General features: G+C 39.0%; 1 protein-coding gene across 11 annotated transcripts in view; it reads right to left on the reverse strand.

Annotated features, from left to right (window-relative positions):
* The window catches only part of LOC126237017 (serologically defined colon cancer antigen 8 homolog), a 214,136-nt gene that overhangs the window by 121,162 nt on the left and 71,862 nt on the right, over positions 1-21,112 (reverse strand). For 10 of the 11 annotated variants that reach the window (XR_007545021.1, XR_007545020.1, XM_049946747.1 and 7 more), the window contains one exon: positions 13,201-13,439. Coding sequence is in view for 9 of the 11 variants with exons in the window: in XM_049946747.1 (XP_049802704.1) it covers positions 13,201-13,439 (239 nt within the window). In the remaining 2 variants the exon portion in view is untranslated. The remainder of the gene's footprint in view (positions 1-13,200; positions 13,440-21,112) is intronic. The other variant, XM_049946749.1, reaches the window with a different exon arrangement.

The following is a 21,112-nucleotide window of genomic DNA, read 5'->3' on the forward strand; positions in this document are numbered from 1 at the left end:
CTATTTGCATTACCACTGTTTTACTAGCATTTTTTCTGTATCTTGATCCCTTTTATCACAATAAGGTCCTCTGCCCATCCCCCACCCCCACCCATCTATTGCCCCATTCCTGCACTCTGGTACATGGCGACAGTTACATGCTTGAGAACTGTGTAATTAAAAATGCCCAAGCTCTTGAACAAACAATATTTCAGACAAAACTGATTGAAAACTATATGGAAAAGGGCATATGTTTTCACAGGTTGTCATTAATCATATACAGCCTCAGACAGATTATCACAGACATGTTTACTTTCAATACAGATAACAATCTCACAATAACTTCTGGTATGATCCCTGAAACTTATCAATATCTTGAATACACCCTTGTCCCTTCCAAGTCTGTTACTTTCTTGCATTTTTTTACAGATCTGATTATCTTCCTTAAATGAACTACAAATAATTAAGGAAACCTCTGAACCTATCCATTCTAAACCCTGTGTCCCTGACTGCTTTCTAAAATGTGGAGTTGATGATAACAGATGAGGAGTGATTTGAATTGATCTGTAGATAGGAGTGTAGAGATTTAAAAAAAAAAATCATTCAATTCACAGACACTCAGGGCCTGGTATTGACATGACACAGACAGTAAAGAAACTGAGCAGGTTGCCATACTAGATGATTTTCTTTGGTGTCAAAAGTAGAACCAACTGATCCAAATGCAGTGGGCTGAAGCTATCTCTCTCTCTCTCTCTCTCTCTCTCTCTCTCTCTCTCTCTGTGTGTGTGTGTGTGTGTGTGTGTGTGAGAGAGAGAGAGAGAGAGAGAGAGAGAGAGAGAGAGAGAGAGATTGATTGCTTGAAAGTAATGTAGGTAATTATGAGAAAGTTAATTAGTGATCTGAAGGAAAAATTGAAACATTTGACGATAGCTGCTGGCACCTATATCAATGAGGTATCAAAAAGTTCATTTTTTAAAGACCTAATTGTTCTGCACATGAAAATTTGCACTAATGTTACATTTAACTGTCAAACCGCTTTCTTCAAACTAAATATTAAATTCAGTACATTTCAAGAACAAAAGACACTATGAAAGTGATTTTAAAGGTCTCTATGGCAATGAAGCAGTGATGTTGCACTTCTACAGATGGCTATGACTTTTCATGTAGCCAATAGCAGGACAAAGTTGAAAGCTGGCAACAATTCTGCTAGCTTTCAGGAATCTTCTTATGCCACCTTGATTACAGAATGTCTTACGCATTAGCTGAAGTACGCAAGCATGGCTGGTCACAAAAGATGCCTGGTTAATATGGTATGTCTTTCACAACATTGAAGGCAAAGAGGCAAGTGAGAATGATCGAGAATGGAAAAGATCACCCAGGAGCATGGAATTTGAAAGAGTAGCCTGACAATTTTTTGCAGGCAATTACACTTTCCTGAGAAAGTCTTGCCGTGCTTGTTATCACCAAATGTTTTGACATCTTTTCATATTGGGTGCAGATATCAAAAGGATCTGTAATATGTTAATAGATAAGTTCACCCTTGATGATGTGCTCTATGGCAAAGTTATGTATGTAGTTGATTTGAGATTGGAGAGCGTGAAGCAGTTGCTTCACAGCTATCCAACAAATGCACAGTTCTTTGCCTGGAACCGAGGCTTGTAAAAGTTTATAAAGTTTGGGCCATCGACACATACTCGGAAATGTCAGAGGATGCAGAAAAGTCAGCACTGAAAGGGCATTGAAACAAAATGTCAGTGATTGTGGTGGAGTTGCTGATGAAATCAGTATTGCAGTAGGCAACAGGACAACATAACTTGAGTGCAGTAAGCACTCAAATTATGTTGAGGGTAAACATTTCAGTTAGTGCCGATCTCATCATTGGCACAGTGAGTGAAATTGTTGAGATGGTAACCACCGGAAGTTCTCATTTGCTTTGTCGTTTCTCTCACCATTTCAACTGAAGATAAACATTTTTATGCTATTCAACCAATACCAGTTGATTATGATATATATATATATATATATATATAACTTACCGAACTAAAGCGCTGGCAGGTTGATAGACACACAAACAAACACAAAAACACACACAAAATTCAAGCTTTCGCAACAAACTCTGCCTTTGATCGTGTACACCTTCCGGGTTACAGGACTGGAGTAGTTGGTGGTGGCTCTGCTTATTTGCTTCTGTACCAGGTCGGGAGGGTAGTTGCGGGATGCGAAAGCTGTTTTCAGGTTGTTGGTGTAATGGTTCAGGGATTCCGGACTGGAGCAGATTCGTTTGCCACGAAGACCTAGGCTGTAGGGAAGGGACCGTTTGATGTGGAATGGGTGGCAGCTGTCATAATGGAGGTACTGTTGCTTGTTGGTGGGTTTGATGTGGATGGACGTGTGAAGCTGGCCTTTGGACAGGTGGAGGTCAATGTCAAGGAAAGTGGCATGGGATTTGGAGTAGGACCAGGTGAATCTGATGGAACCAAAGGAGTTGAGGTTGGAGAGGAAATTCTGGAGTTCTTCTTCACTGTGAGTCCAGATCATGAAGATGTCATCAATAAATCTGTACCAAACTTTGGGTTGGCAGGCCTGGGTAACCAAGAAGGCTTCCTCTAAGCGACCCATGAATAGGTTGGCGTACGAGGGGGCCATCCTGGTGCCCATGGCTGTTCCCTTTAATTGTTGGTATGTCTGGCCTTCGAAAGTGAAGAAGTTGTGGGTCGGGTCGCTTAGAGGAAGCCTTCTTGGTTACCCAGGCCTGCCAACCCAAAGTTTGGTACAGATTTATTGATGACATCTTCATGATCTGGACTCACAGTGAAGAAGAACTCTTTGCCTTTACAAATGTCTGCTTGTGTCTGTGTATGTGCGGATGGATATGTGTATGTGTGCGCGAGTGTATACCTGTCCTTTTTTCCCCCTAAGGTAAGTCTTTCTGCTCCCGGGATTGGAATGACTCCTTACCCTCTCCCTTAAAACCCACATCTTTTCATCTTCCCCTCTCCTTCCCTCTTTCCTGACGAAGCAACCGTTGGTTGCGAAAGCTTGAATTTTGTGTGTATGTTTGTGTTTGTTTGTGTGTCTATCGATCTGCCAGCACTTTCGTTTGGTAAGTCACATCATCTTTATTTTTATAGTAGAGGGAAACATTCCACGTAGGAAAAATATATCTAAAAACAAAGATGATGTGACTTACCAAATGAAAGTGCTGGCAGGTCGACAGACACACAAACGAACACAAACATACACACAAAATTCAAGCTTTCGCAACAAACTGTTGCCTCATCGGGAAAGAGGTAAGGAGAGGGAAAGACGAAAGGATGTGGGTTTTAAGGGAGAGGGTAAGGAGTCATTCCAATCCCGGGAGCGGAAAGACTTACCTTAGGGCGAAAAAAGGACAGGTATACACTCGCACACACACACATATCCATCCACACATATACAGACACAAGCAGACATATTTTTAGACATCTTTATTTTTAGATATATTTTTCCCATGTGGAATGTTTTCCTCTCTCTCTCTCTCTCTCTCTCTCTCTCTCTCTCTCTCTATATATATATATATATATATATATATATATATATATATATATATATATATATATATATATTTTTTTTTTTTTTTTTTTTTGACGAAGACCAACTGTTATATGGCTGCATCTCACCGCATCGTCGAAGAGTAGATGTGTTTGAGAGACCTTTCACTGTTTGATGCAGAGCTTGAACGCAACATGGTTGATTTTTGCAAGATATGTGTGGGTAATTCTTTTAAAAATAGCAGACTAAGTTAGTTTAACTGCTACCAAGCCCAAAGTAAGGAATTTCTAATTTTGTATTACACTGTTTAATCTTTTGAAAATTGAAAAATTTATTAAGTATATATTATAAATCAAAATGATACTTTTACCAAATTCCAAATTGGGTGAAAGTTTGTACAACAGTGTGATATGTCAATAACTAAGCCTTGTATCTACAGTACTTTTAGAGATACTCAAAATCACATAAAAAAACAAATATTGAACTTACAAAAATCAGTAACGTCCTTGTAAGTTCATAAATAGTAGCTGACAGTCAATGGAGGATTTAATTAAATAACTAGCTTTTCAGTAGCAAACAAAAAAGATTACACGTAAAATGAAATGAATTTCAATTTGGTGCCTTTAACAATTTTATTAAGTATTGCCAATTGCAAATGTTTTCTTACTCGAGCAAATGAAGGAACAAATAGCTGAGTGTATGGAAGTGTGTATGTGAGTGGGTCACATATAATGAGTAATTTTGTATCTTGTAATATGCTAGTTTACAGTACTGGTGGAACAATAAATGTATGTCAGAAATTTGACATCTACAGAGGGAATTAATATGAGTTATTATTTGTTTTGCTGATGCATATTATTTAATAACTTTGTCTAAAATAACTTGATAATGTGAGTGGTTCAAAATGGAAAAAGCAGGCTGGTATGGATCAAACTCAAAAGCTGATTGGCTGTGTTTGGATGCACCCAATCTGAAGACTGCAGTTTCACGAGTATCTGCACCGTAATTGGTATTGCTGTCTGGAGTCTAAAAGACTCAGTGTTCAGATACAGTGATGATCAGACGTGTTTGTGCTGAGCTCTACAAAGACATCTGAATTTTGAGTTGCCATGAGATTTAAAAGATCATAGAGTGATGGAAAGTATTACTGATGAACGTAAATGACGAATGTGCGAATTCAGAATTTTCTATGTGCACTGTGACTTTACTTCAAGTAGCTTCAATTCTGTATGGTGTACTGTGCAATCATAACCTAGCACTGATAGGTCAAAGGGAACATTAGCAAGGTATTGAGCGAATACTAAATAAACAGACAATCGATGTGTCTTTTCAGTGAGAGGTGATGGTGGAGACCTTAAACTGGCTACGAAGAGTGATTGTGCTGTACAAATGAAAGTCACATTTCAAACTGTAATGAGCACCGACTTGATGGCATAAAATTGTACTTAAAAGTAACAATACTAGAGTTTTCATTCTACAACTTTCTCTCATTTGGTAGTTAGCCAAGTCTGGAACTCGAAAACAATGTTTGCACCTTGTCAACATGTTTGGTGTGGCAATTTTTCTTACAGCTTTTGTAGCTGAAAAACACTACTCACAGGTTCAGGAGAGGTGTGCACAGCAAAAGAAATCACTAAAAGGTGAGTGGAACATTCTTGGACTGGCAACAGACTGCGCTGCCATAACGTGTTATCAGAAAAACTGTCCTCCTCCAACTATGCGGAACACAAAGTCAGCCTTACAACAATGGTCTACTTAACTTCAATGTATCAGCCAGGGCTGCAAATTTCAGTTCGCTGTGGACAACTCTAGGTAGTCGTAAGCAGATGTGTTCACCCGAGACAACAAGTCCACGCAGAAGCACTGATATTAGCCGACCTTAGGGTAGATGATGTCCTAGCTGTAGACAGGCTTTTGAACTGGTATGACAGGCTAGCCAAAGGTCATTGTCCAACACCATGGACTAGACCACCGTGCTGGTGTCATATGGAGCTCTCCTCTTGCCCAAATTGTTTCTTCCACCATTCTCACAAGGTGTGTCCAAACTTCCAAGAATATTGCACGAATTGTGGTTGGTCAGGCTGTGTATATTTGTTTGTTGTGGCACTAAGAGATGAAACCCATGCAAGTAAATCCCACTCATGTGATGCAAGGGGAGGCACAACAAAAGTGCTGTGGGTAACCTACAGATAGCCAGGAATTCAGTTCAACTCCATATAAAAAAAGATGCAACAGCTACATTGTTATCAGTGAAAACATATGTCCAATTGGGATTCCCTCCACTTCCATGGTGTGGCATAGCTTTACCAGGATTCTGCCAAATTCCAATTCTTGTAAAAGGGGTGTGGGTTGACCAAGGAACATACATTCCGGTCATTAGACAGCTGAGACTTGTGGTCGTTTAGCATCTCTCTTTTAACAAATTCCAATTTACCATAGTGGACTCAGCACAGGTTATCTCTGAAATTATGCCATAGCAACAAATTAATGAAACCTGTGACCTATTTGAGACTCGTGGTCATTTAGCAGGAAGATATATCTCTTTTAACAAATTCCAGTTTACCATAGCAGACTCAGCTCCGGTTATCTCTGAAATCGTGCCATAGCAACAAATTAATGAACCCTGTGACCTATTTTCCATCCTACTGAATCAAGAATTGGGGTATGCAAAAGGGTTTTCAGCCCACTTTGCACTCAGAGCTGATACCTACCTGTAATTTTTGACAGCACATCCTATTTCATACGCAAAATGGTCACAGTTCAAAAGAAATTCCAATTGGTCACAGTTAACAAACTCTGAGTCCCATCAAAACTGTGGTGATCTCAAGCGTACAGTAAAGACCCAAGCATAACTGACACATGTCCCTTACCAAGGATAGAAATTACAACAAGATTAGTAGGGAGCTACTGCTATATGAACAAATCACTCATTTTGTGCCAAACATTAGGGCTGCAAATTCCTATGATCTTCCAGTATTTTCTCATTTTTTGTGTCTTTTATGACATAATGTATGATCTATTAATGCTATATAGTATGTATGTCTGCACATTACTAAATTTATGTTAAAACTACTGGGCAGTCGAAATTAGTTAGTAGTGTGGGACACAACATTTTGTTCAGAAGATGTATTTTGACACCTGTGTGCAATCTTCTTCACGTTTCATGTTATTTCTAAGTTGTGTCATTAAAGTTTTAAATTTACTGAATATCGTTCTTTGATAAATTATGGATTGGCCAAAATATACTGTTTTATCATCACAATACATTTTCTATGTGTGATGTGTATGATATATTTTGTGGAAATTTTTAATATCATTATCCTCTTCACTGTTAACTGTTTTCATTAAAACATATTAATAGAAGAATTAAAGAGCTTTAGACCAAACATCCCAAGAGTGTTATTTAGCCACTATTGCTTATCAACAAAATTGACAGAGATCCTCTATGGATGCTAAAAATTTAATGATACAGCAAATTAATTTCAACTTGAAACTAGGCAGTGTAGCCTTCCTGAACTTTAATACATAAATACAAGAATGAGTGTACGTCAAAACTGATGTTTCTGAAATAAACCCTGAGTTGGAAACTATATTTTTAGACTTGTGGATCCCGATTAATCTAAAATGGCAAACACTTATCATTAAATTGTAACTTGAGAAAAGTATGCTACATTCAATGAACAACATAGCACAGCCTGATCACTCTCTCCATCTCAATCAGACATTGTTCTCAACCCACACACACACACACACACACACACACACACACACACACACACACACACACGTAAAAGACCTCTCCTCCAATATTCACATCTTGGCAGTTTCTGCATATTGAGAACTTCTACGTCTGTTGGAAGTAAAGTAAATAATTGAATGCCCATGCTAAAGTAGAAGATATAAGATGAATCTCCTTGCTCACACAACAAAAAACTTTGCCTTTAACCCTTTCGCAGGCCATGGGGTAAATACTTTCCACTAAATGTATTTCTTTACAGCATTTAAGAGAACATGTGTTACCACTTCTGTACGCTCCTGGCATCTAGTGGCAGTCTGCTGCACCAGCTGTAGTTTCTGTTTGTTGTGAAATTGAATTGAATTTTATTTGATCCTGTAAGATTACATTGTGTACAGTAAATGTACGTGTAATATAGATGTGGTGGTGGTTAGTGTTTAACGTCCCGTCGACAACGAGGTCATTAGAGACGGAGCGCAAGCTCGGGTTAGGGAAGGATTGGGAAGGAAACCGGCCGTGCCCTTTCAAAGGAACCATCCCGGCATTTGCCTGAAACGATTTAGGGAAATCACGGAAAACCTAAATCAGGATGGCTGGAGACGGGATTGAACCGTCGTCCTCCCGAATGCGAGTCCCGTCCTCCCGAATGCGAGTCCAGTGTGCTAACCACTGCGCCACCTCGCTCGGTTGTACGTGTAATATAGAGCATGTCAAAGTAGTAACATTCATTATCACTTATTTTTCTGCCCCTTCAGCTTACATTATTACATCATTGATAATGAATAACAATATATACAAATTTAATGACATATATCTAAAAACAAAGATGATGTGACTTACCGAACGAAAGCGCTGGCAGGTCGATAGACACACAAACAAACACAAACACACACACAAAATTCAAGCTTTCGCAACAAACTGTTGCCTCATCAGGAAAGAGGGAAGGAGAGGGAAAGACGAAAGGATGTGGGTTTTAGGGAGAGGGTAAGGAGTCATTCCAATCCCGGGAGCGGAAAGCGAAAGCTTGAATTTTGTGTTTGTGTTTGTTTGTGTGTCTATCGACCTGCCAGCGCTTTCGTTCGGTAAGTCACATCATCTTTGTTTTTAGATATATTTTTCCCACGTGGAATGTTTCCCTCTATTATATTGAATTTAATGACATAAGTATTCTGCAACACTGTAAAACTATTTTTGAATGAAATAGTCTTTAAGTTTCTTTGGAAAGTCATTGTCAAGTACAATATCTTGCACGTTTTTAGGCAGACTTGTTAGTAGTCTGATACCAGAGTACTGGGGTAATTTTTCTAGCATTGCCAGTCGGTGGGGTACACTCCTTACTTCATTCTTCCTTCTTGTATTGTGGGTGTGTACACTAGTATTTGTAATCCAGTCCTCACTACCTTTTGTGATGTACATTATTGTTTTGTATGTATACAACAATGAAAAAGTTAAGATACCTAACTTCTTGAAACAGTTTCTGCACGTTTCAGAGGTCTTTCTTCTTAAAATGGTCCTAATTATTTTTTTTTTATTTTTTATTTTATTTTTTTTTTAATGTGAACACTCGTTTTGTCTCTTGTTTGTTTGAGTTTCCCCACACAGTCACTCCATACTGTAAGTATGGTTCGAAAAGTCCATGATTCACTGTACACAGAAGATTCTTGTCTGAATACTGTGATAGCTGCATCATTAAGAATATGACAGAGCTCAGTTTCTTACAGACGTTATTAATATATTTTTTCCATTTCAGTTCATTATCCACAAGAATACCCAAGAACCTAGCAGATTCTACTTCTTCCAGCCTTGTTCCATCAACCTCTAAATCCATGTCTACAGCCTTCTCCTTTTTTTTAAACACTGCATACATAGTCTTTTTTAGATTTATAACCAGTTCATTTTCCAACAGCCATTGAGCTGTGACATTTGTAGATATGTAAGCTCTTCTCTCAAGCTGTTCCATATTTTGGTCAGTATTTAGTATTGTCATGTCATCAGCATACAATATTTTCTTTTCTTCCTCCTCAACACCTATATCATTAACAAACACATTAAATAAGAATGGGCCCATTACCGAACCCTGCGGCACTCCATATTTGATGGGTTTGGTTTCTGGCTCAAATGGCTCTGAGCACTATGGGACTCAACTGCTGTGGTCATAAGTCCCCTAGAACCTAGACCTACTTAAACCTAACTAACCTAAGGACAGCACACAACACCCAGCCATCACGAGGCAGAGAAAATCCCTGACCCCACCGGAAATCGAACCCGGGAACCCGGGCGTGAGAAGCGAGAACGCTCCCGCATGACCACGAGATGCGGGCAGGTTTGGTTTCTGATTGGCATGAGTTTCCTAATGATACATACTGCTTGCGGTTGCACAAGTATGATTTTATCCATTCACCTGGCTGCCCTCGAATGCCATACTTGCCTAATTTTTGTATCACGTTTCATGGTCAATGGTGTCAAATGCTTTTGAAAGATCCAGAAACATTGCAGACACAACCTTTGTTTCATCTAAGGGCTGTAAAATGTAAAATATAGCCTTCAGCACTGTGGGAAGTATAGATCCCACCAAACAACAGTTTTCTAATGGTTCTTGGGAAGTGTGGTTGCAATCAAAATAGTTTCTGGAAGGGGCTTGGGAAGTATATTAACCAAAGAATTAATCTGTCATTTGGGGTCCTTGGGAAGCATATTTGAAACCAACTTAGCAGTATCCCAAAGCTCTTGGGAATATGTCTTACCACCTCTGTCTATGCCTGACGTCTCATAGTAGTACATTGCACCATATGTATGAAAATTGCTACAATAATCAGATTCTGTTTGTTGTGGGATCACTGCAGTTATTGAAACACAATGCTTTGCTTCTGCGATATACATTACTGTGACCTGTATCAGCTCATACATTTAGTGCATGATAAAGTTTCTGGGATTGTTTTCACATTGTGGTAAGTAAACTTTAATATCTATTTTTTAACTAAAATAAAAAAAAATAAAAACAGGAAACACTGTTTTTTTGTGTATAATGGCAACACATAACAGCTCACAAAAGGGAAGAGGGAAATCCATTTATCACCATAGTTCTAATATCTCACAAAGGTGCCATGGTGATACTTGTAACCAGCATAGTTTTTGGTCGTAAATCACAAAAATAAAATTATCAAAGAATAAATATAGTTAGTTGACCACAATTCTTACAGGATAGCAAAACAATTATCATCACTGCGTTGCTACAAAAAATGCACCCACAAAAGGATTAAAATAATAGCCCCTTTCAGGCTGCTAATGCCAATGATTTCCAGTATTTTCTCAAGTGATCCCAGTGTCACACTTGCCAACATAAATAAGTACTGTCTTTTCCTTGTTTAGCTAGGACTTTACAGGCTCAGTGCTTGATAATTATTTTTATATCATATCTTTTTTTTACATATTACAGTAAAAAAATGTTCTCCCATTATTAACGATTTGGTGTCACAATATTTCCTGCATTTCTTTGATGTTATCACAGCATTTAACATTGATTTTTATACAGTTTTCTGCAAAAAGTGAATCATACTCCTGCTCAAAATCAGTCTTGGAACAAAGTAGAAAATGCTGACTATACACAAAGTTATTGATCATGTAACACAGTGTTAGCGAGGTAAGCAAGGTTTTCATTGTCGGCGTGTTGGGTCACTGTGGCCTCAAGGAAACGTTCACAATGTTTGGAAGGGTGGAAAAGTATGCTGAGTCAGTGTCTTGATGATAATCACGATCTGATGATAGTGACTCTAGTGGCAATCTTCCTTCTGTTCATTGTGTTGTATTACAACAGCTTTAATTTAATTTCACAGTCATTTACACAAATACGCACCATTTTTGAAGACGGTTGTCTCTATAACATGCTTTCACAAATCGCTGTTACTTCCACGTGAAACACACTAATCCATATATGGCGTGCAGTCTGAGGTTTGTATGACATGATGTCAGATGTAAACATTGCTCCTCAAGATATCCCAAAAATGACAACAGTTTTTGCACCCTTTCTCACCCAGAACATTCCTGAGCTGAGTGACCACCTTATTGGCAACAAGCTGTAGATTTCGTCTACCTATTGTTCTCGGTTTACGAAGGCTGCCTAGTTAAGTCTTTTAAGCAATATGGTGTTTCAAGTTTTATTTATCACAATTTTATAATGATTATCGATAACAAGTATCTCATTAGAATGTGGCTTCAAGAAAGACTTTTGCTTCCATGTTTTACTTACACCACTGGGCACAATCGGAATGAAGAGGGAAACCTGTGTGTCCATTTGTGTGCATCAGCACTTGGCCACTGCATTTGTGACTGATGGCTTTGTATACTGTGGAGAGACAAGTAGAGCTAACTGCTATTGGAAAGAAACAAAAACAATAGTTATTTCAGTTTTTTTTAATAGGGAAATTTTTAATTTTTTTAATTTCCTATTTTGAACAATATAAAGAGAATGGCAGTAAGAGTAATTTGTTCATTTTCGCTTGTCATGTATCTTATGCATTCTTTATTTTACAGTTTCCTGCATATTACACTTTTTTGAGCCAGTCCACTGAAAAGTGCAAAAACACGGTTTAACTGCAATCAAACGAACATGACAGTAGCAAATTCAAGAATAAAAGAGATAAGCATCATGTAAAATCTATGTGAGAAAATACTTGTTACATGCACCCTTTTTAACTATGTCAGTAATAAATTGTTGCCTTGTATCACTGCATGTAATTAACTGACATGTTGTTGGCCTCTTGAGTATAATAATTTCTATTACAAAAAGTTATTGTTATCCATTATCACATCTCTCATATCATGATACACCTCTGGTGTATGTCAGGATGTGAATACATTTTCGGGAAATGATATGGACAACCGAAAACAGAAAAAGATTGTAAGTGACATGTTTATATACAGTACTGACATCTCGTTTCCCAACTTTTACCACAATAATTTGCATCAAAAACAATGTGCTTTTGATTGATATTCAATGTGACAGTGTATCAAAGCAAGATATTTTCCGAGCACATAAATGATGATACATAAACAACCACATATATGGCACTTAAGGTTGAGAATGTGGCATTAAAATGTTTTGCATTGAAACTAGCACTACTGGTGACAACACACCACAGCAGGATACGTGTTCTAGCAATGTGAAAAGTACAAATAACTTGAAACTCTTCTTCACAGTGCAAACTATCTGTGATTGCTGCTCAAACAAACCTAATGACTCCTCATGTAAAGAATATTTTCCACCCTTCCATGACATTACCATTTTGCCACATAATTAATGAGAAGGCAACTGGTAAAGTATTTGGTACGGTATTTACAATAATGGTAATAATTCAAATAAATGATAATACTCTCATAAAAGCTCATACAAAGTCTAAACAGGACGATACAAACTTGGGAAATCAAGGCATGACAATCCAACTTACATGTGATTGGTTGGTTGGTTTGGGGAAGGAGACCAGACAGCGAGGTCATCGGTCTCATCGGATTAGGGAAGGATGGGGAAGGAAGTCGGCCGTGCCCTTTGAAAGGAACCATCCCGGCATTTGCCTGGAGCGATTTAGGGAAATCACGGAAAACCTAAATCAGGATGGCCGGACGCGGGATTGAACCGTCGTCCTCCCGAATGCGAGTCCAGTGTCTAACCACTGCGCCACCTCGCTCGGTCAACTTACATGTGAATCTACGTAAATAACAGGAGGATTCGGCACCATTAACCATTCCCCAAAATCTTATAGTGCAATACATAATGAGTAGCCCATCACAATAATATAAAACAATAATAATTATGATTATTATTCACAATATTTTGGATGCTACAGATTGCAACAATTTGCCACCTGATATTTTGATGTTATTCTTTACTATTCATCTACAAACTGTACTTCCAACACAGGCCTTAACAATATAAACTAGAAGATGGGAAGAAACAATACCTCTCGCTCAAGTGATGCAACCTGTTCAGAAAGCCGTAGGTTTTCACGCCTGCTGTGCAAGAGATCTCCGTCTGCACGATCGAGACGTTGTCGAAGTGCTGTTATTTCAGCCTGAAGTCGAGCTGCCTCCTGCCGTGCCTCACGTTCAGCTCGCTCAATCATGAGTCTACTTGAGGTAAGCTCTTGCTCCAAGGAACCACGTTCTGCTGCGTTCTGTGATGCCTCACTCTGGAGACCTGCTGTACATTAGAATCTGGCAGATGAGTGAGCACCAGCACTTTTCATCACACAATGAAAAAAGTATTATTTAAGATTTAATACAACAGGAGCAGAATTCACATTATAAAATTGTGTAACACAGATTCAAATAATACATTTTCTGCAGTGAGGGAAAATTATTCTCTTCTAGAGACACGTCCTTAAAACAGCATTGTCCTTGCAGGCAGAGAGGTTTCACAGAACTAAGAGCTATGCAGCCAGTAGCACAGTTACTCGCACACTCTCTCAAGCTAGACAGGTCTTAGTCAATGAACCAGAGATAGTGTCCCGCACAGTGCCGTATCTTCCTACTTCCTGTCCTCCATCCTTTCATTCTTTTAAGGAAAGAGTAGACAAACCTTGGCAGCTATGAGGAAAGCAGTTCATCCAGTGGAAGGTTACCACAAAAAAACAAAAACCCATGTCGTCCAGTTTGGGGATTGGTGATGAGTTACCACCCGATAACAGAAAACTTGGTAATGGTAAAAAGAAACAAGGACTCCTCCAATCTACATAATACAAAATAGATGAAAAATGTGAAAACAAGATACATGAGTTTGGACACGGAATATTCACAGTTTCTATAAAACAGGTGCCTAAGTCATCTAGTCAAGGAGGTGCTTTTAGTCGCTTTACAGGAAGTTCGGTGGGAGGATAATGGTTACCCTTTATGTAGAAAAACATGCAATCTTTCATGGAAGTGTTGATCCAGGACACAAATTACGTATCGTATTTTGTGTGAGTAAGGCTCTAGCTGCTAATACATCTGAATTTTCGTCAGTGACCACTAGAATAGCAGTATTAATAATAGACACAAAGAGATGTTAAATGTCACTTGTAAACTTCCATGCTCTTACTAAAGGAAATACTCCCCAAACAATGGATAAATTCTATGTGGCATTGGGGACAGTGGTGGATACCATTCTGCATACAGTTGCGAAGTCCAACCAGGCAACATGAATGCTGGAGTGGGAAGAGAAGGCGTACTCCATTCAACAACTGGAAGAAACAGTTTACACGAAATCAGCAAAGGAAGAATATACACAACGGAACTTTGCTGTCACCAGATGTTAAAAGAATTAGTCAAATATATCATCTTGCAGCTGATATAAAATCAAAGAATTATGTGATGGGTGTAAAGACAGAACAGGGTACAGACTGCGGGGGGATCTACTTCCAAGTAAAATGATGGCTACATGTTCAATCCAAACCCGAAGTCAAAGTCAAAAACAGTCTTAAGAAAGTAGTACACTACCACATCAATACTCTCTGAGACACTGCAGAGAAAGGTGAATTTCACCTACAGTTCATCAACTTCTTTGAAATTCTGAAGGAAAAGATTCACAAAAGTACCCAGAAGAAAGATGGCAAATGTAGTCATTAATAAGTAGGTCAGGGGAAAGAAGATTTGGTCTGGCAATGACTGCATTAAAGCATTAGCCAAGAGAAAACAAGCCAAGGAGATCTGGACAAAGGCACAAATTTTGATCAAGACAAAACACAGTTCGAAGAAGTACAAAGAACTACCGAAGCAAAGCTGAGGATAGCAAAGAGAATGTAACTCAAATGAATGATAGAGAAGGTTCAACAAAATTTCTCAGAAAAAGGGGCTCAAAAGATGTACCACATACATAACATCTTTAAAAAAAGATACCAGAGCCATAAAAGTTTGTCAAGGGCAATAAAGGGACCATACTCACCAATGAGTTCAACATCATTAAAAGATGGAAAGAATACTTCAGGGAGCACCTCAACTGTGATGAACCTAAAGATCTGTTTGAATTCCAACTCGTGACTTTATAGACTTAGATTACGCATCATCTACACTGGAAGAAATGAAGAATTTGATAATGAAGTTGAACAAGAACAAACGTTTAGAAGATGCAACCCATGTGGAAGTCAATCAAGCTGGAGGGGAGAGATTTCACAAGAGAATTCACCAAGTAACAAAGAGAATCCCAGAAGACTCGAAGACAGCAGTCATCTGTCCTATACACAAGAAAGTTGACTAAATTGACTGCATCAAGTACACAGCAATCACACTCATGTGCATCTGCTATAAACTGTTTACTGAAGAGAATCCCACCATTTGCAGAAGAAATGAGTTGTGAATATCAGGTTGTGAAAGTGCCATCTGACTGTGGACAACACCTATGCATGGCCACAGCTTACCACCAAGAAGATGTGAGTATTTGGTAAAGACCTTCCTGTGCTCTTCATGGATTTTAAGAAAGTGTACAACTGCATTCACTGGGGCAGCCTGATGAAATACGTGAGTTTGAAATACACACAAAACTCAACACCTAGTTAAGAGTTTTCTCACTTACTCAAAAGACAAAGTGAAGTTTGGGAGTGAAGTCACAAAGAGCTTTGATATAATCACACAGCTGAGACAAGAAGATGGTGAGTCACTAATATTGTTCAGCTTGGCACTCGAAAAGATAATGAGGGAATAAGCAACAGCGTAGAGGTGGCAGTGAACAAGATTAGTCTCCTTGTGGATGAACTGAAGGCCAAGTATCTGGTACTGAGCAGGACTCATGCCTATTCAAGAGATTCATTCCAACTGCTGATAGTCAGAATCTGATCCTACAAAATTGTTGATAATTTTAAATATCTGGCAGTGACTTTTAGAGAGGACACATCATGTGATGCAGAAATCAAAGTGAGCATCCAAATCACAGACCAACTGTACTTCAGTCTCAGTCAACTTTTTCAACTGTGCAGTCTCTCAAGGAATTTCCAAGTTCAGCTGTACAAAAACAGATCCAACGCATAGGGCTGTACAGATGTGAAACTTGGAGTGTCCAGTGTGTTTTCAAGTGTAAAGTCTTAAAGAAGATCTATGGTCTGTTACAAGCTGATATCACTGGGGAATGGAGGATCTGGCATCATTGTAAGTTGGATGAGATCTATAACACACTAAATATTGTAGGTCTCATGAGAACCAAACAGCTTGTATGAGGAAACATCAATAGTCTTTGAAATTGAAATCCACGGAGTTTACTCCCCATGGAAGAAGACGACTAGGTAGACCAAAGAAAAGGCGGAGAGATAGAATCCATGAGATCTTGCTGCATATCGAAATAGAGGGCGAACGTAGGAAACAGAACCTGGTGGAACAGGAGCTTTGTAGCTGTGCGCAGCCCTCTACATCTGACTGCATAAAAATAGTAAGTGGGTAAAATTTAAAAAGTTCATTTAGAATTGCTAAAGAATGTCTATTGTATACATCAACAGTTTGAAATAAATGGAAATGACTGATAAAAACCTCTAGAAAAGTGATTACAAATGGGGGAAACTGTGTTTAAGTCCTAGGAACACACTTGTTTAATGAGCAGATATCAGAAACAGTTTTACATTTACATTGTCACAGGAAATCTGCTACTGAATTATTAAACTTATCTGACCACTCACAGCTTCTAATTAACAAACAGACCCTGAAAGAGCATTTTAGCACACAAACTGTTTAATACAAGGATTTCAATCCATTAAATGTTTCGTACAATACTTTCTAGACTTCTGTACCTTAAGCGTTGTTAATACAAAAGAGATGACATACAGCAGTGCATTAACCCTCTGTCACTCATGCGATAATTCCTGACTTGGTTACTTGTGCAGATGACAGGTGTCATCCATGACATAAACAGTGTATTTGGGCACTTTTACCAGTGTAAATGAATAGTTTTAGAAGTGTTTTATTTAAATATAAATTTTATTTATTTAGTATACACATACAGTAAGGTATACACTAGGTGACAAATATTTTTGGCAATTGTTTGTACATAACTCCAGTATCTCTAGATAGCAGCAAATTCATCATTCTCTCTGTGAACACCTCTATCAAGGATACTATGAAATCTGAGACATCTCAAGTGTAGCCTGAATCAGTTTTTATTCATGCACAAGTAGCATGATTCAATTCCATTGCCCTTTTGAGTTATCCCACAAGCTTGATAAACTATTTCTAGAATTTCTCAGAGATCCGCACACATATTACCAACTGATAGAGCTCTGCTCTCAAAGACATCAGTCTCTTTAGCATTCCTTCCCTAGAAAATTTACCACAAATTTCACTTATGTAAACATTATTACATGCTGCAACAATGGGTAGTACATTTTCATTCAAGAATAACTTAATATCTGTTTCTGTCTGTTATATGAGCATCAGTTTCCAGTCCAAGTAAATGCATAACAACATTAAAATCTCTTATTCAAACAATTTACTTTTCCTCCATTTAACTATTCCATCTTGTCATAAAAGAAATACATTCTCTTGAATCACTTCTTCCTGTGATTCAAATTCATCATTTTCTGACAATTCTTGTTCTGTTCCTGAATCACAATTGCTTTCATTTACACAATCGTCATTGTATGAATCAGCAATATCACTGTAAGGATCTTCATCACTCATCTCAAGCAAGCATTCCAGCCAAACATCAGGATCTCTGCTAAACTCTGCCCCAGGTTTTTCCTTCGACGTTTATTCCACAAACTAAAAATTTAGTGGATATTTACTTTTTGTAGGTAAGTATTCTAGGTAAAAATCAAATTAACTGTAATTTATTAGATACAACTAAAATTATGCATATCCAAGTTGTACTGACTCTAAGAAAGTAATAAAATAACAAACACTACTTTGTTTCAGGTTGTAGCAGTAATTCTCGAACGGATGAACAGTGCCCTCCAGCTACAATAGTGTTTCATAAACAATGCAAACTGCATAACTGAAAGCCAATGATGGCTGAAAATAATGGATGGAGAGTTATCAGACATGTACTGAAAAGGCACAAATTCGATACAGCTCATGCAGACGAAACAGAACAGGAAAATCGTGTGGATGGCAAGTGTCGTGGGTGTGAGCAACAGAGGAGGGTTACCGCATCGTGAAGTTAAAGTACAATAATATACTGCTAGGCAAGAAGAAAATGGAACAAATACAGGAAAATAAATGAGAAATTAGCGCAATGCATGTGGCACACAAATCAAAAGCTGAGTGAGTTTCAGTACGACACAGTTAAGTAAACAGGAAGACTGTTTTCAGCAAGTTCTCAGATAAATTTATGTGCAAATGGTAATTAGATTATATACAGTAGTAAGAGCCAACACTGTGGGTTGATTGCTTGAAATCCATAAACATTACGAATCAATCAGAACAAAAAACATTACGAACTAATCAGAATAGTAAATCAGGTATGAGGTGCATTCATAAGAAACTTTCACACTTGTCCCTCTCCTAGCGAACTGCACTGATAAACCAAAACATTACGATCACTGCCCACTTGTACGCTGCATGATGGTGCTGAGGGCCCATGATACAGTAAGAGAAGTATATAAGTGGAGCACAAACAAATGGGGAATCATTCTAGTGATGATAAGTGGCACAAATGGTGAAATCTGCCAACTTAGATGACTCTGACAAAAGCCAGATTGTTGTGGACCAGTGCCTGGGAGCGAGCATCTTGGAAATGGTGAAGCTGGTCGGCTGTTCGCATGCTACTGTTGTGAGCGTCTATGGAAATTGGTCGAAGAATGCTGAAACTATGAGTAGGAGACAAGATGTTGGACGTCCATATCTCATCACAGAACATAGTGATAGGAGGCATGCCCGGTCTCTAAAATACGATAAGCAGTGATCTGTGGCACATCTGATGACACAGTAAAGTGCTGGCACAGGCACAAGTGTTTTGGAGCACATACAGTTGAACATGGTGTTGCGCAGCAGAGGACTGCTATGAGTTCCCAACCTGATCCAATAACATCGTCAGTTATGATTAAGTGGGCACAGGACCTTCCAGATTCCATCATCCAGGTGAATGGCTGCTCAAAACATGCAGCACACTATGGACACAAGCCAGCGGGTGCAGTGTTATGTTAGGGGGGGACACTCATCTGGGCTTTCATGGAACTTGCAGTAGTAACTGCAGGCTCCATGACAGCTGTGGACTACGCAAACATTATTAGGGACCACCTGTAACCCATCATGCTTGATGCCTTCCCCAACAGTGGTGGAATCTTCCAGTAGGATAATTGTCCGTAACACAATGTCAGAATCGTGCTGAAATGGTTTGAGGAGCATGATAACGAACTCAGGTTGATGTCTTGGCCATCAAATTCTGGTTACCTCAATCCAATGAAACCCAACTTGGTACACTATCAGGCACCAGCTCCGCATCCAGAAACCAACCGCCCATAAATTACGGGACATGTGTGACATGTGCATGGGCATCTGGTGCCACAAACCTTTGGAAACCTATCAAGTACTTGTCGAATCCATGGCATGCAATATCAGTAATGAATTGTGCTACAGGGGCATACCAACATGCTTTTAAGTAGGTGCTCACAATGTTTTGCCTCATAAGTATATATGTTGCACAAAGCGACTGTGCTTACATGACAGTAATGATGTGACATGGTGCAAGCATTAACGACTTCCTGAGGTCTCATGGTAGTTCTGTAGCAGATTCCACCATGTGTAAAATGTGGTCAGTGATAAAGTTTTTGACTGCACAGAATACAGCATTGATTGAAATACATTGACACCTGTACCAAGTCTATGGGCTTAAAGTTATGAACAAGGAGATAGTGCATCTCTGTAGCAGAGACTTTGGAGTATGTTGCCAAAACATTCATGACGACGAGTGCAGCACAACACCCATCAAGACAGGCGACATTGTGCAGGAATGCATTATTGAGAATCGTCACTCCACAATCACGGAAGTCAGAAGCCAGTTTCCAGAAATATGCCACTCCTTGCACTAAATTGTCACGAAGCACCTTTTGTTCCATAAATAGAGCATACAGTGGGTGGCATAGCAACTGAGACAGAACACAAAGCAAAACACATGGAAGGAAGCTTTGATTTTTCTGCATAGGTACTGTGATGATGGCAACAAGTTTTTGCAGCAGATCATCACAGATGATGAGGTGTGGGTTGCACATAATAACCCAGAAATCAAGCAGCAGTCAATGCAATGGAGTCACAGTGGCTCTCCATGAAAAACGAAATTCAAGCAGTGTTGACGAGGCAAGTGTTCTGGTACAGGTGGGGAGTTCTTGTTGAACTGCTGTCCAGATGTGAGATGGTGAATGCTGATCATTACTGCGCATCAATGTGGAAATTGCAGTAGGCCATTCGGAGCAATGGCGTGGGAGGCTTACTGTTAGTGTTGTCTTACTGAATGATAATGTTCAGCCACACACATGGCTCAGTAGACAACAGATCTCCTGCAAATGTTTGGCTGGAGAGCGTCTGATCACCCACCCTATAGCCCACAACACGCCCACAGTGATTTGCACCTGTTCTGGAACCTCAAAAATTCCTGTCTGCATTTTCAGACTGACAGAGAGGCAGAGATGGTTATTACACAGTGGTTCCAATCCCAGGTGGTAGACTTCTATGACACAGGAATGCAAAAGTTGGTCCAATGGTATGATAAGGGTCTGAATTATGGTGGTGAATATGTTGAAAATCAGCTCAACACTTCCTGTGTTTCTTCCAATAAGTATTTCAACGAAACCATGTTTTCTTCCTCTTCATGATCCCAGGGAAACTTGCTTTATGGGTGTGCCTCATAGTATTTTTGAGAGCCAACACTGTTTCACAAAATAAGAGCAAAGTATGTCACTACCAATTTCTAAGAAGGAATGTCAT

The sequence above is a fragment of the Schistocerca nitens genome, chromosome 2 (genome assembly GCF_023898315.1).
Source record: "Schistocerca nitens isolate TAMUIC-IGC-003100 chromosome 2, iqSchNite1.1, whole genome shotgun sequence".
NCBI classification, from domain to species: domain Eukaryota; kingdom Metazoa; phylum Arthropoda; class Insecta; order Orthoptera; family Acrididae; genus Schistocerca; species Schistocerca nitens.